This window comes from Siphateles boraxobius, unplaced genomic scaffold (assembly GCF_051911475.1).
Source record: "Siphateles boraxobius isolate OS27281-9 unplaced genomic scaffold, OSU_SipBor_1 19, whole genome shotgun sequence".
In the NCBI taxonomy this organism is placed as follows: Eukaryota; Metazoa; Chordata; class Actinopteri; order Cypriniformes; family Leuciscidae; genus Siphateles; species Siphateles boraxobius.
In genome coordinates this window covers 31,320,001-31,335,075 of record NW_027508799.1, presented here as the reverse complement: position 1 = coordinate 31,335,075, position 15,075 = coordinate 31,320,001, and the positions used below count along the sequence as shown (strand labels likewise).

The window sequence follows — 15,075 nt, the reverse complement described above, 5'->3', positions numbered from 1 at the left end:
CAGCTCTAAATCAATATCTTTCACAGCAACAGTTATTTCTATTATCATTGGCTAGGATGTTAGACCAGAGTAACTTGGTGTACAGTTAGTTTCGAGTGTCAGCTTCCCGTCTGCAACGGCTTTCCTGTTTCCTCCAAACCGTGTTACCATGAAGCAGGAATGCTTTTCTTTTTCATGATTTAAGATATATGGGACATTTTTCACCTAATCGTAGGACGGAAGCGTAAAGCTGATGACGCACAGATTAGGGACCATTATATTTTACAGCATAGCATAAAACAAATGCTTTTTTTGGCTATATGTTATAAACCTCTGAACGGGTGGAATTGGGTTTCCTATGCCAAGTATCGCATTTGGCAGAAAGTTACAAATGCAACCCGTTCAGCTCTACGACACAATGTGATCTTGTGTTTATGTTCTTGTGGAGAATTTCGCCCGCTCCTCTTTGCCTGCTCGAGTTAGTGATAAAAGATTAAAACGCTCTATTAAATTACTTTCATTATGCAAAGATGCTGTAACAATCAATTTTTACTCTTTGGCGGTAATTGAACTAGTCAAAACCATGTGTCATCCCGCTTTGCCAAATGTCTCTACATTAAAAGTGTTTACTGGCAGTGATTTGGGATGCGCTCCATCTCCAGACGGTCCTCAGTGCAAGCAGAGGGACAGCGAGCAGGCAGATGTTGGCTCGGCGCTGATGCGATTGCGGAAAAACAGAAAGTCCGATAACGCATATAGACGCAGGAGCAGCTTAGCATCCGAGTCCAGCTGCTTTTCCATTAGGTGATGATGGCTTGATGTGCGCCAGTCTTTTCCTTCTGGAAGACGTGCCAGTGTTTCAACTGCTGAAAATGACAGGAGAGGAAAAGTGTGCGAGAGAAGGAGTCTGTGTGTTCTGTCTTTTGTCTGTACTGTATGCATTACTTTTGACTCTAAAATGTGCTACACTTTCACATCAGATAGGATGCAAATACAGCGTTATCATAGACAAAACTGTCTGATGCTGATTGCATAGATGTATGCATTTCTCAAAATTACAAACTCGAATCTGATTGTCTGACTTCTATTACATTTCCAGGAGTCGAGATGTAGAGGCTTTGATCAGTTTGTTAAGAAACGTGTTTAAATCTTTCCCTGCCATTAACAGAATTTTCCTTCATTTATGACACAACGCTTCCCCACCATTGACAGAATTTTCCAGCAATCCACATTTTCACTGTTATACGGTAGGGGTCGCTATTACACATCTTCTGAAAGAGTATAGAATCTCCGGATTGAAACACATGTGAAGACTAAGCAGAAACAAGCAGCTGAAGCATTGCTTACGCACATGTAAAATAATGCAATCATCAAACATTCAACAGCATATAAATCAAAACGGCCTAACATTACTGAATGAAATGTTGACCCTGGAAGAGGTATGGGACTGTGAAGCTTTGAAGGTATTGATGGACTCAATCTACTCCATCTATGTTTTGATCATCATTCTGTGTCCGATCAAATGTAGTCTTTGACAAAAACAAGATTTCTCTGCTGTTTTTACCACTGATGGGGGAAGAGTTAAAAGTAACTGCAAACAATGTGTTTTTAAGGAACAAATAGTCGCTGGATTTGGAAAAGTTTGCAAGGTTTATGACAGTGAAACTTTGAATCAACATTAAGAGTAGCAACTCAACTAGATATCCTCAACTATTTGTTGTGCTGAGTGCTATAATTGTTCTTTTGAATAGACAGAAATTTAGCACACCACAATTGTTGGCTTATATCTTTGATGTTGTCTTTTTTGCTAAGGCTGCTGACCCACTATTTGAATTAACTGCTGCTTTGCTGAACCCTGGTCTATTGTGGTATCCATCCTCCATTCCCAATGTATCTGCCCCAAAACTTCATCCATAAAGAATGAAATGTGGTTAGTCATTTTACATGAAGGTCAGACGGGCCCTTCCTGTTTAAGTGGGCGGTTCATGGCCAGAATAAGCTGCAAAGTGAATGAGACTTTATGCTGATAGTCAAACATCTGGCTCTGTGAGACTATAACAACTAGATCATAGATCAGGTCTGCTATGCATTTAGAGAAATAGCTGGTCAGAGCCGCTTCTGAGATGACTGGCACTGTTGAAGGGTCAAAGGGTTCATGCTGTTTTTAAAGCACCATGTATACACAAGCATAGTTACACACACACACACACACACACACACACACACACACTCCTGTGTGACTGCAGTGGCCTTTCTCGGGACAGGTTGATGTGTCCCAGCTCGGAGTCGGGTCATTGATACTCCGCATACACACACAGGAATGTTTTGACTGCTGGCTCCGTGTCCCCACTCACCATGCTGACGGAATGTTCTGACTAATGATTACCAAAACCTACCATTTCTGTCCAGTCCACGGTTTCTATTTTAGCATCAACTGCAGAATAAAAAAAATTCCATCCAAGCTAAGAATTTAATTAATGGGAAAAAAATCGGAATATTACGAAAAGCAATTTGTGACTGAAGCAGCATTTCCAGCTGCATTGTTTAAAAGAACAAATTTGTAATTTCTGGAGAAACTGCAGTAGAAAGGAAAATGGAAAATGTAGTAAATAGGGAAGCCATTGCGGCTCTTTTATCATGTGTAATAGATTACTGCAACAAAGCGCTCTGATGGACTTTATGTTTGACAGTGATCGATTCAAGTGTGTCAGACAGTTTTGGAAGGTAATAGTAGCCCGTCATTTAAACATATTCAGTCACATGACTTGAGTCCCAGTCACACTTCTACTACTACTTCTAAGAATTAGATTAGGTATAGGTAGAATGGTACTGTAGATAGTTTAGATTGTAGTTTATGCACACAAAAAAAAATATCCACCTCCAAAAACCCATAGAAAAACAAAAAAGTTATTAATTGTAATAAATAAGTAATTATCTGCCAGGAGATTATCTATTATGTTTACACTTGGCATGTCCTTTAACCTTAAAACAAAACGCAATGCGGTGCGTAATTCAAAATACAGATAAAACACTTGTAAAAAATCAATACGGAAAATTCCACAGTACACAGGGCCCTGTGTTCGTATGTTTACGAAATTTCCTTAGTGTGAAGCCTTTTATGTGCATTTTTAGAAATGTTATGCACATCTTGCATGGAGTTTCCATCCATAATTCTTATTATTTTATATATTTTTTTATTTTATTTGTGCATTTAAAAAAAATGAGTTATTGCATAAAACATGCTGGACAGACTGTGCATAAAGTTTAATTTTCTCTATGGATCTACAGCCATCTTGGCACCACACATCTGTGCTGTTCCCATGAGAGGCCAGGAAGAGCTGAGGAAATAACACCCATCCTCAACGAATGGCCCGTTCCAAACACACTCACCCTCTCTTTCTCTCTGGCTGGTTACAGAAAAGCCCGCTTGAGGGTATACATGTGTTCAAGGGATGCTGTTACTGAAAGCTATGAGGTTCTGGGGCAGAAATGAGAGCAGGTGATCCTGTGCTGTGGTCAAATAAGGAATGGATGGATCTGTGGCATTGGAGATGAGTGTGGGGTCAGTAAGTAGAGGAAGAGCGTGGGAATAGAACAGTGATTTGGCAGGGTCCAAAAATGTCTCTCTCCCAACCCTTTAGTCTGTGATTGCTCTCGAGAGCCTTTGCCCTGTGTGTGATGTTTTCATTGACATTTCTGAGATGTTTGGACTACAAGAAAATACTTCCCGCCTTGATACTTCAGCTGTCGCCTGGTTATGGGCTCTGCATGTTGTTATTTGTGCTATTATGAGAGCAAATTAGCTGCAACGTTAGCTGCATATCAATTTAATTTCCCACACAGTAACCCTGGCTTCCTTTATAGAATTTATGAATCCCATAAAACATGCTGCTCACCGCGTAGCTCTCACCGCGCACACTATAAAATAATTAATGCTACATGGCTGATGATGTGTTCCATATGGAAATCATGTTTGGCTGATGTCTTGGTTTGCATCCCATATCACTACAGGTACCAAAGCAATGCCCCCAAAACTCCTATACTGCTTAAAAATGCTGAGATCCTCCTGAATGTTATTGCAGCAGGCAGTCAGCGTGTTTTATTTCTGATTTATTTTTGTGGTTATGGAACAGGGAAGATGGGCGGTGTTCCCCGGAGGGATATCGGATCAGAAACTCATCTAAGAGTCCGGACTCGATGGGCTGGAATGTTAAAGTGGATTTGAAGGCATTCTGTGTTGTTTCGAAAATTCCCTCTGGATTTTATTCATTTTCATATTGAGAGAAATAATTTTTTTATTGATCTGTTAAAATAATAGTTTGATGTAGTGTAAAACCATACGGTAAACTTGCAGGACTTCCAACATGGTCCAAAACTTTTCTCAATTCATCCAGAAATCCTTGGATTTCCCATGTTAGAGAGCAGCAAAACACTGTTAATTCCATTCATACAATGACATTGGAAATGTTTTTTTGAAAATTATCATAAACAAATTCTAATGAATAATGTTATGTTAACCTCAGAGAAAGATATTTTATATGGTCCCTTACAGAACAAATACTTGAGTATAAACACAGTTGAGTTTGTCTGGTATGATTGGTTTGTGAGCGTAACGACAAAGGGAGAGAAGACAAGAACAAGAAAGATGGAAAGAAAGAACAACAGAATCAGCAAGAATCCAGCTCTCTATATGATTTCACTCTCCCCAAGGTTTTCCATGGGCGTTAACAGAGCACTACTTTCAGTCCTGAACACATTCCTAATCACTGCACAAACTGAGGAAGGGCTTTTTTGTCAAGATTAAGCCTTTTTCTCTCCAAAAAATCAAAAGCAAATGCCTTCTTGAGAACCATTAAGATTTTTTTTCCTTTTGACATTTTTATGACAACTGATTTTATTGTGAAATTTGACAAACAGAAATAGAAGGAAAATGGAAAATAATTAACAAAGCTGCTATTCATAACATTTCAAACAATAGATAGTCATGCACATTTGATCTGATATAACTGGAGTGCAAGGTTATGAGATGCGTTATGTGAATGCTTGGCTAAAGAGATGCGTCTTTAATCTAGATTTAAAATGGGAGACTGTGTCTGAGCCCAGAACTTTATCAGGAAGGCTATTCCAGACTTTAGGAGCCAAATGTGGCTCTCTTCCTCCTTTATTGGACTTAGATGTCCCATAGATACTACCAAAACTCCAGACTTTCATGACCTTAAAGAGCGTGATGGAGCGTGATGGTGATAGAAGATCAGTTAAATACACAGGAGCTTAATAATAGATGACCATATTTACTTGACCTAGTAAGAACTCTAGAGCTGCATTTTGGACTAACTGTAGCTTGTTTATTGAGGATGCAGGACAACCAGCTAGTAATGCATTACAATAATCCAGTGTAGAGGTCATGAATGCATGAAATGGCATTTATGCATCAGAAACCGATAACATGTTCCGTAGATTAGCATTGTTTCTGAGGTGGAAGAAGGCTGTTTTTGTAACATATGAAATATTGTTTTTGAAAGACTAGTGCCTGTCTAATATTAGACCCAGGTCTTTAACTGTAGAGGATGAAGTTACAGTACATCCTTCTAGATGAAAATTGTATTCTAAGAGATTCTGTGTACAAGTTTTTGGTCCAATAATAATACCTCAGTCTTATCCTAATTTAATAGAAATAAAAGGCCATCCAATATTTTACATCTTTAACACGCCCTGTCAACTTGGATAATTTAGAGATTTCATCTGGACGTGACGAAATGTGACGATTACTTAGTATCATCAGCATAATAGTGGAAACTAATTCCATGTTTTCTAATAATAGTACCAAGGAGGCAGCATGTGTAGTGAAAATAGCAGAGGGCCTAAAACAGACAATCCATAATTTACTGACGTTAACTTGGATAATTCCCTGTTTAAATAAACAAAATGCTAATGGTCTTATAGCTACGATCTAAATCACCTTAATGCCTGAATACCAGTGTCATTTTGTATGTCATGATCTCTATAATGTCAAACTCAGCACTAAGATCAAGTAAAACTAGTATTGAGATGCAACCTTGGTCAGAAGCTAGAAATAAGTTATTTGTAATTTAAACAAGCACAGTTTCTGTGCTATGATGGAAAATGCTATGAAATTTTTCATAAATATCATTTTTTGCAAGAAGGAGCATAATTGAGCAAACACATTTTCCAGTATTTTAGACAAAACTGGAGATTTTAAATGGGTCTGTATTTTGCCCATTCATTTGGATCTAGTTTTGGTTTCTTAATGAGAGGCTTAAAGGGTTAGTTCACCCAAAAATGAAAATTAAGTCATTAATTACTCACCCCCATGCTGTACCAACCCCGTAAGACCTTCGTTCATCTTCGAAACACAAATGAAGATATTTTTGATTAAATCTGAGAGGTGGATCACTGCTACATAGGCTGCCAGAGGGAATGAAACTTGACGGCCCAGAAAGTCATTAAAGAACATGTTTAAATATTCCATGTGCCTACAGTGGCTCAACTATAAGTTTATCAAGCGACGAGACTACTTTTTTCCCGAAAAAAACCCCATAAATAACGACTTTATTCGACTATTCCTTTTCTTCCTTGTGGGCCTGAGACGAGAGTTCAAGAGATTTCCACGACGCATGCGCGAGAACTGAGAAGAGAACGTTCTTCTTCTAATACTTCTTGTTCAGTTCTCGCGCATGCGTCGTGGAAATCTCTTGAACTCTCGTCTCAGGCCCACAAGGAAGAAAAGGAGTAGTCGAATAAAGTCGTTATTTATGTTTTTTTTTTCGGAAAAAAAGTATTCTCGTCACTTGATAAACTTATAGTTGAGCCACTGTAGGCACATGGAATATTTAAACATGTTCTTTAATGACTTTCTGGGCCGTCAAGTTTCATTCCCTCTGGCAGCCTATGTAGCAGTGATCCACCTCTCAGATTTAATCAAAAATATCTTCATTTGTGTTTCGAAGATGAACGAAGGTCTTACGGGGTTGGTACAGCATGGGGGTGAGTAATTAATGACTTAATTTTCATTTTTGGGTGAACTAACCCTTTAATAACGGCCAGTTTGAAGGGTATTGGGACATGACCCAGAGTTAGAGATGAGTGATACTGAAGACTGGAATAATGATGCTGAGAATTTAGCTTTGCCATTACAGAAATAAACTTCGATTAACAAACCCAAACTTAAATGGTAGTGTAAAAATGTCCTTTAAAAAACATACAACAAAGATGAATGGGTTGAGGATTTGAAATAATACATCAGCAAGAGACACGAGAGCGAGAGGTGAAGAAAGCTTGTCCGAGAGATGTGAAAACTTTATTTAGGATACACGAAAGTCCCCTAGCTGTCATGTGGGCTGAATGATGTCAGGATCCTCTCATCAGCTGCCAAAGCTTATACACACACACACACACACACACAAAGCTGACAGCCAGTGAAAGTTCATCCTCGACAGCTACAACAGCAGCAGTATCAGCTGTGACTGTGTGTGCCAAGGTGACCTGAGGCCTAACTCTGTCCGTCTCTTACTGGTGTAACATCTAACTCTGTGTGTAGGATGGCATATCGCCGGAGTGAGGAGGATGAGGAGGAGGCCGCTCGTGAGCGCAGGCGAAGAGCGCGTCAGGAGAGAATGCGTGGTAAGGAGAGTGAAGATGTGGCCTACAAACCTGAGACCCCGGAGCTCAACAACAGCCACAGGTAAAACACAGACACGCTCAGGTTTAGAAGTACTACAAATCACTACATAAAAAAATGTTCTTTCTCACTCTGCGTCTAAATATGCCTTCTTCCATACTATTTAGTAGGTGAAAAACAGTATGTGTGCTGAGTTGTATGTCCGAATTCGTTGGATTCATAAAACAGGAGGCAAAAAGTACCCGGATTATTTCCGGGCTTTCATACTGTTTCCTATGCAATGGCGTTAGCCAATCATAACAGTGGCCGTTTGCTGACAAACCTTAAAGAATCTGCCCCTTAAAAACAGATCATTTTAGACAGAGGGTCAGAATGGTGATTGAAAGTAATCGTTTTTCCTCATATATATTTGTTTTTGCAATCTGTTGCAACAAACTTTATTAACCTTATAAGTGAGGTTCACAAGGAACATATGACTTTTTTATATATATATATTTTAATATGACACCTTTAAGATATTAAGTCTTGTTTACTGAAAAATGAATCAAAGTGAGTTTGTTTAAAAAAGAAAATAATCTTGTATACTCTTTAAATTAAGTTTATTTTTCAGACCCCACTGACAGATGTTCTTTCTTGTTTTAAGCACAAACTCTTAATTTTGATGACCTTTTCACAATGCAAGACTTAATATTTTTGCTTAAATAAATGTATCTTTATTTAGGAATTGGAAGGTCATTTTAATGGAAAACAAGCAGGTACATTTTTGGCAGTGATTGGACGATATGTAAATGTCGATATGTAACTAACGTTTTCTTGCGCCTTCCTCTCTGTCTGTAATCTGCAGCTTTAGTGGGCGGCACTAATAAATAACTTCCTGTAGCGTGTCAGCATTGCGGAAGCAGTGACATGTTCAGACACTGAGGCTTTGTGCAATGAATGGACACAGAAGACGGTCAAACAAGACCAGAATTGTTCTCGATGTGTTACCAGACATAGCTCCATCTATTGTCAGTAGTGCTGACGCAGGGTAAACGTTTGCCAAGTGGTGCAGTCAGACTACATTAACCTACAGTGGCAGGATTATGGCAGTCTACGTCCTTGTGCACGCTGGTTATGCAGCCCTAGAAAAGGCAACGGGGAGTGCAGATCCACTTTAAACCATAATGAAGTTCCTCGCTATCAATTTAGGTTTTGAGGTTTTCATTGTTGAGGTTTTGCTAATAAGAAAGCAAATTACGTTCTTTAGGGTTGTAATGTTGTGTAAGGCCTAAATATTAGTTGATTATTTGGCCCCAGTGTTAATGTTGTAGCTCATGCAAAATATAAATAGTATGTTATGTTTTATATTTTATGCACTACTGTTCAAAAGTTTTAAGTCTGTAAGATTTCCGGTTTTTCATTTTAAAGTATCTTACTTGATCGAAACACAGTAAACGGTAATATTGTGAAATATTACAATTTTAAATAACTGTTTTCTATTTAAATATATTCAAATTTTAATAATTTCAGCATCATTACTCCAGTCTCTTTAGTGTCACATGATCCTGCTGAAATCATTCTATAATATGTGGATTTTCTGCTCAAGAAATATTTATTATTATCAACGTTGAAAACAGTTGCTGCTTAATATTTTTATGAAAACTATGATACTTTTTTTCAGCCACTTTTCTCTCTAGATATTGCAATTGAAAAGCTAATATCCCTCCATCACTAGTAATATTCTTTATGTCATATATTGCTGTCTGTATTTTCTTCTTGCACTGCCTCTCTCCAGCGTTATGGTGACAGAGAGCGTATCCACCTCAGTGGTGACCTCCAGTGGGACGGGAGAGGACGAGGAGGAACAGGCCCTGCTGGAGCGCCTGGCTAAGAGAGAGGAGCGCAGGCAGAGGAGGATGAAGGAGGCGCTGGACAGACAGGAGGAGGACGACACCAGCCAAACCTCAGAGAGCAGCGCTGGTCTGCGGCCCGGCACCAGCTACGAGGCAGAGGAGGAGCACAACAGCAAGGAGGTGGAGAAACCAGTGGAAGAGGAGGAGGAGGCGCTCATCCCGAGGGAGGAGGTGGTTGTGGAGGAAAAGCCACGGAGGTCTTTTTTGAGAGAACAGGTGTGTATTTCTTTTTGTATGGTTTGTTAGACCACAGGAACTTGCATTTAAGTTTTGTTTATGGCATTTAACTTTGTTTACGTGTAGGAATCCGTTGAGGAAATATCTAAAATACCTGATGAGGTATGATAAGTGTTGTTGTTTTTCCAAAATGGCTTTTTTTTTGTCTCATTTGATGCAACAAAGCATGTGACTGCAGTTCCATTCATAGGACAATAATGAGCAAGATGCTCTGCCTGCTTCCGAAGTACGTGAGGTGATTTTAAATGAAGACGTAAATGATTCTGCAGTTGTTTCGGGGACGGATGTGGAAAATGGCAGCGCAGAACTCACTGCAGGTGTACACGAGGAAAAGAGTGAGATAGAGGATTTGACAGAGAATGGAGTGGATGAAATGAGAGAGGCAGAAAACTTTGAGAAATATGAGACAGAGATTTCAGAAAATGACCAGTCTTTGGTAAGAGTTTAGTTGTGTTTTGAGGACTGCATAAGGATGGATGGTTTAGATTTTGGGTGAGAGATGAACAGAAAAGTTTATTCGTAAAGACCTCTTGAAATCAAAGGTTTGTGACATTTAGTCTGTGCATGTACTTTGAGGCCTCTATATGCTAGCGACAAGCTAACCTTTAGCACATATACGTGTTCAAAATAAGTCTTTTACTGCCTTGATTTCGCCGACTTGCTTACGCAATTCCGTCGCTGTCAGGCGGAAACCTTGTATCGTTAAAAACTTTACTTGTCGGGAAATAGAGTGTTTTGTCTTTCATTTAGAGCGGCCGCATCTGAGGCAGTGCATTACATTTTCATAAACTCACAGGTTAAAAAGTTTACTCTAGCTATGTGGGCGCACAGTTTTTCTGTCATATGTCACGTTGATCTTCTCATGTCATGAGAAATACTTGACTTAGACACTCTTCTCCACTCATCCATTAAAACATCCTTTATATATGTAGTGTTTCTTGAGTAAAGAAAACACTATACTTGTATATACATTTGCTCATTCATTTTTAAATGCACCCTTGTATTGCAAACAAGCGGAGACAGTCCAAACTGTGTGTGGCACTTCATTCAAGATTGCAGCAAGAGGTTGAGGTTTAATTGACAGTTTGATGATCCAATGGAGATACGAGGTTAAATCACAAGCTTCTTGGTTACAAATTTAAAAACCCACAGACAGACATAAAGGGTGAACAATAGTAATGATTAAAAAAAAAGAATAAAATGTGATGCAAGGTTTCTGCCCGACAGCGGTTGTCTGATGCTCAGAAAATGATGTAGAAACAAAAAGTGTCAATGCTAAAATTTCTTTAACAGGTGCTAAAATTTCTTTAACAGGTGCTATCAACTGCCATTCATTTTGCAATGGGTAGTTGGGAACTTTCTGAGTTGAATGGAGACCATATTTCTATTTATAGAGAATATAGATTTGGATTTTGTTCTAACAGGCATTGCCATTTTCCCCATGGAAAAACAATACCTAATACAACCTGCCTACCGTAGTTAATAGCAAATAGTAGATCATTGGCTATTTAATATAAAGTTAAACTCTTCAACTTCCTGTTTTAATTTTAAATATGAAACAACACAAAAAAGAAGTAATTTCATGGGGTCTACAATAGCTTTAGATACAAAAGTCAATTCACGTCTTACTATTTTTGAGTGCAGCCATAACATGTCTTCCCCAAAATCCTAAATCACTCCAGGCACTATTTGAGCACAGTGTGTAGTGTTTTCACCAGCGCACACAAGTATCAGTGCATTTCACAATGCAGGTTTAAAATCTGCTCAATGATCAGCGGTTACACACCGTGTGTTCACTGCTTGCTGCATGTCTTTTGGGAGTTGATGGTGTGTGCGCGTTTGTGTGTGAATACACCAACACCACCTTCATTTTGTTCTTCCAAAACTCTTCCAGCGCTCCGTCTCTCTCTCATGCGCATGCATGTCACATCCACACATCACTCACTTCTGCTTATGTGTGTACAGATGGAAGATGAAGATATGATGAGGAAGAATAAACAGCCAAATGGAGGAGTGTGTGAGGACAGCCCTCTCAAACACAAGAAAGCCGAGAGGACTTTCAGGTCAGTGCTCATTATAAACAATTAATGATTGTGTTAGGATGGTCCAGGCTTTCTTTTTCCAAACAATTTAGAGTTCCCAGAATTCCATATTTGGCAGCCTACAGATCTGTAATGCTTCGTCCCAATTCGCATACTATGCCTCCTAAATTTTAATCGAAATTAGAATTAGTGTCCCAAATCATAGTATGTTGAAATAATTATTCCAAAGATACCCGAATGGTTTCTGGTTAGAATCTGAAGTGCAGATCGACACACACACCAGCGGCAAATACTGCCCACAACCCATTGCGCATTGGACTTGGAATCGATTAGAACTACAAAGACGTATAAAAAATGTGAAGAAAAACTACAAAAATGACAGATGTGTGAGACTGATGGTTAAGAAGAGAGGTTTAGATAAAGGGTTTTAAATGATTAATTATCAGTATCTAACATGGCGAAAATATATTTATTCGATGTTATCCATTATTATATTTCATCTGCAACAGCATTGTGAACTTATAAGGTTACATTTGCTCAATCATTTTTAAATGCATCATTATGCAAATACATGAGGAGAGTTACATTTAATAGAATGTTGAGGACTTTAACTGTGTACGTTTCTTTTCTTTTCTTTTCTTTTCTAAAGAAATATCCATGGATTTGACCAGAACCCAGTGTATCCATAAATCCTTGCAAAAAAATCAAAACATTTATTTGGGACAAATATAAGCATTTTCCTGCACCAATAACCATAATAACAATCAGTCGTTAAAAACTCATCCGTTGTGTGCAAGTACAGAACGTTGAAATTAACATACAGATAAAATAATCACGTTCCACGTGTCTGTTAGTCTGTTTATGACCTTGTTGAAATACAATTCTATGTGTCCAGCTATATTCCGTACAGAGCTTTGCGTGATGAGGTATTTGACGCTAGTCACCTGATCTGCTGTGTCCTGAGGGCTGTTCTCAGCTGTAACTGGAGACTGTGTTACCTTAGACAGGGGTGTGCTGAATCACTAAGTCTGTGTGTGAATAGGTTGGGTTTTCTTTACACGTAAAGAACATGGATGTGTAAAGCTGTTGACAGAACCTTTAACCTGTACGAGTGAGAATCTGTTTGTCTGTGCGACAGCCGAGGCAGCTTACGCTCTCCTGAGGCGCCGGAAATAGACGAGGCAGACGGCGAGGATGCTCGCTTGGAGGCCGAGAGAAAGCTGGAGGAACTGAAGAGGAGGAGAGATGAGATGGAGAGCGAGGAGTTTGAGAGGATGAGGCAGAAACAGCAGGAGGCCGAGGTGGAGCTGGAGGAGCTGAAGAGAAAGAGGGAGGAGAGGAGGAAGGTGCTGGAAGAGGAGGAGCGGCAGAGGAAGCAGGAGGAGGCCGAGAGGAAAGCCAGAGAGGAGGTGTGTTCGTTTAAAGTTAATGATTCATTTCCTGTTCAGGTAACCGTTTCACTGACGCTGTGGAATTTGCCTCGATTCGCTTTTCTGCACGCGAGGGTCCTGTCATCAAAACTAGGTGACTTCTGTAAACACCACTGTAAAATTATATGATCAGTAAGTCATGGCAACATATATTTTTACATTATTTTAATTCATCAAAATAATTTTTAAGCAATTTCAACTTTTTTTTATCAGATATACAAGTTTTAGTCAATTGAATATAATTTGAGTTGAGATTATATCGCTTCTCGGCCTTTTGGCTAAGATCAAGTGTAGTAAATTGAGATTATCTACCTTAGAATTGAAGGCAGCATATGTTTTATCGATGTCCTTTGAGAACTGAAAACTCATATAAGTAAATATAATGTGGATATATAAACCACATATACATAATAGGTTAAATATACAGTACAGTTCAAAAGAGAGGGGTGAATGGGTGAAATTAATACTTGTATACAACACGGATGCATTAAATTGATCAAAATTAACAGTAAGGGCGTTTGAAAATAAATCTTTCATTTATTCATCAAAGAATTCTGGGGGGGAAAACTTCTGAACAGTAGTGCATACTACTTTATATTTGTCTCATTACTGAAACAAATATTAACAAGAATGGTTGTCTTTAAAAACTCTATAAATAAAAAAATTAAACAAAAGATCATTTACCCAGTATTTGTGTGTGTTGTATGCTTATGCTTAAAGTATCATGTTGTTAGCTTAGCTTTAACTGTAATCTGATATTAGGCTGTGGTGTGAAATAACTGTTGTATTCTCTCTCTCTCTCTCTCTCTCAGTATTGAATAGTTGTAATTCAAATGAATTCCACATCATTTACATGAACATTAGCGTGATCGCACCCAGTGTGAGTTCCACATGAGTGCACATGAGTTTCAGACTCTGGATCTCTCAGTAGCGGGCAAGAAACACAGCCGTCCCTCCTCATGGAGGCCCATTCCTAGCATTGTAATGCAAATATGTTCCTTGTTCCTAATGAACAGAGGCAGTAAATGAAAAAAGGACTAATTAGAGATTAGAAGGCCCCGTGCTGATGCTAGCGAGTCGTGCCAAAAAAAACGTGGTGTAAGTAAAAAGGCTTCTTTATGATTTCTCAGCTGGCTGCCAGTTCACGGTACGCTTCCACAGAGAGACACGATAGACGCAGTCTTGATTTTTGTTGTGCGTCTCATTATCGTTCTCATTTATTGCAAGAAGGACATTTTCTGGGACGTGAAGATCCCAGATCAGTCTGCTGGTGGTGTTTTTGTATGAAGCATGTGAATGAGGTGATGAACGTGTGTTTATTGTATTCTTCAGGAGGAGAAGAGGAGGATGAAGGAGGAGATCGAGAAGAGAAGAGCAGAGGCGGCTGAGAAGAGGCAGAAAGAGGAGGATTCTGTGGATGGAGAGACCAGGAAGCCCTTTAAGTGTGTCAGTCCCAGAGGATCCTCCCTGAAGGTCAGCCGCCACCCTCTCTCTCTCTGTCCACGGCTGTCAATCACCCGACAGTGTCAGCTGACTCGTAGGAACACGCTGTCCCCATGAAAAAGCAATTATCTGCCATATCTTGTAAACATAATGAGGAGGAGAACAGCTTGATAATTGTGCGTTAATGCAGCTGGTGTTCACTGAAGCATGTCTGTACTAGTTTAAAGGGAATAACCCTTTTGTTACCATTTTCCACCAAAGTACCATAGCTACTAGAGTTCTTGTTTGTACAAAAAAACTGGTAATTTGATATTAGCCACCACTGTTATCAGAAAAGGACATTTAATATGTAAAAGCTTCTTACACCGTGTAAGAGATTTTATATTAATATCATAATTTATATAATAATAACA

The 15,075-nt window shown here is 39.0% G+C and overlaps 1 protein-coding gene across 10 annotated transcripts in view; it reads left to right on the top strand.

Annotated features, from left to right (window-relative positions):
* The window catches only part of cald1a (caldesmon 1a), a 48,847-nt gene that overhangs the window by 24,999 nt on the left and 8,773 nt on the right, over window positions 1-15,075 (top strand). For 6 of the 10 annotated variants that reach the window (XR_013205394.1, XR_013205392.1, XR_013205393.1 and 3 more), the window contains exons 3-9: window positions 7,538-7,681; window positions 9,393-9,726; window positions 9,814-9,849; window positions 9,938-10,183; window positions 11,713-11,810; window positions 12,928-13,198; window positions 14,552-14,692. Coding sequence is in view for 6 of the 10 variants with exons in the window: in XM_077235009.1 (XP_077091124.1) it covers window positions 7,538-7,681; window positions 9,393-9,726; window positions 9,814-9,849; window positions 9,938-10,183; window positions 11,713-11,810; window positions 12,928-13,198; window positions 14,552-14,692 (1,270 nt within the window). In the remaining 4 variants the exon portion in view is untranslated. The remainder of the gene's footprint in view (window positions 1-7,537; window positions 7,682-9,392; window positions 9,727-9,813; window positions 9,850-9,937; window positions 10,184-11,712; window positions 11,811-12,927; window positions 13,199-14,551; window positions 14,693-15,075) is intronic. The other 4 variants (XR_013205395.1, XM_077235013.1, XM_077235014.1 and 1 more) reach the window with 2 other exon arrangements.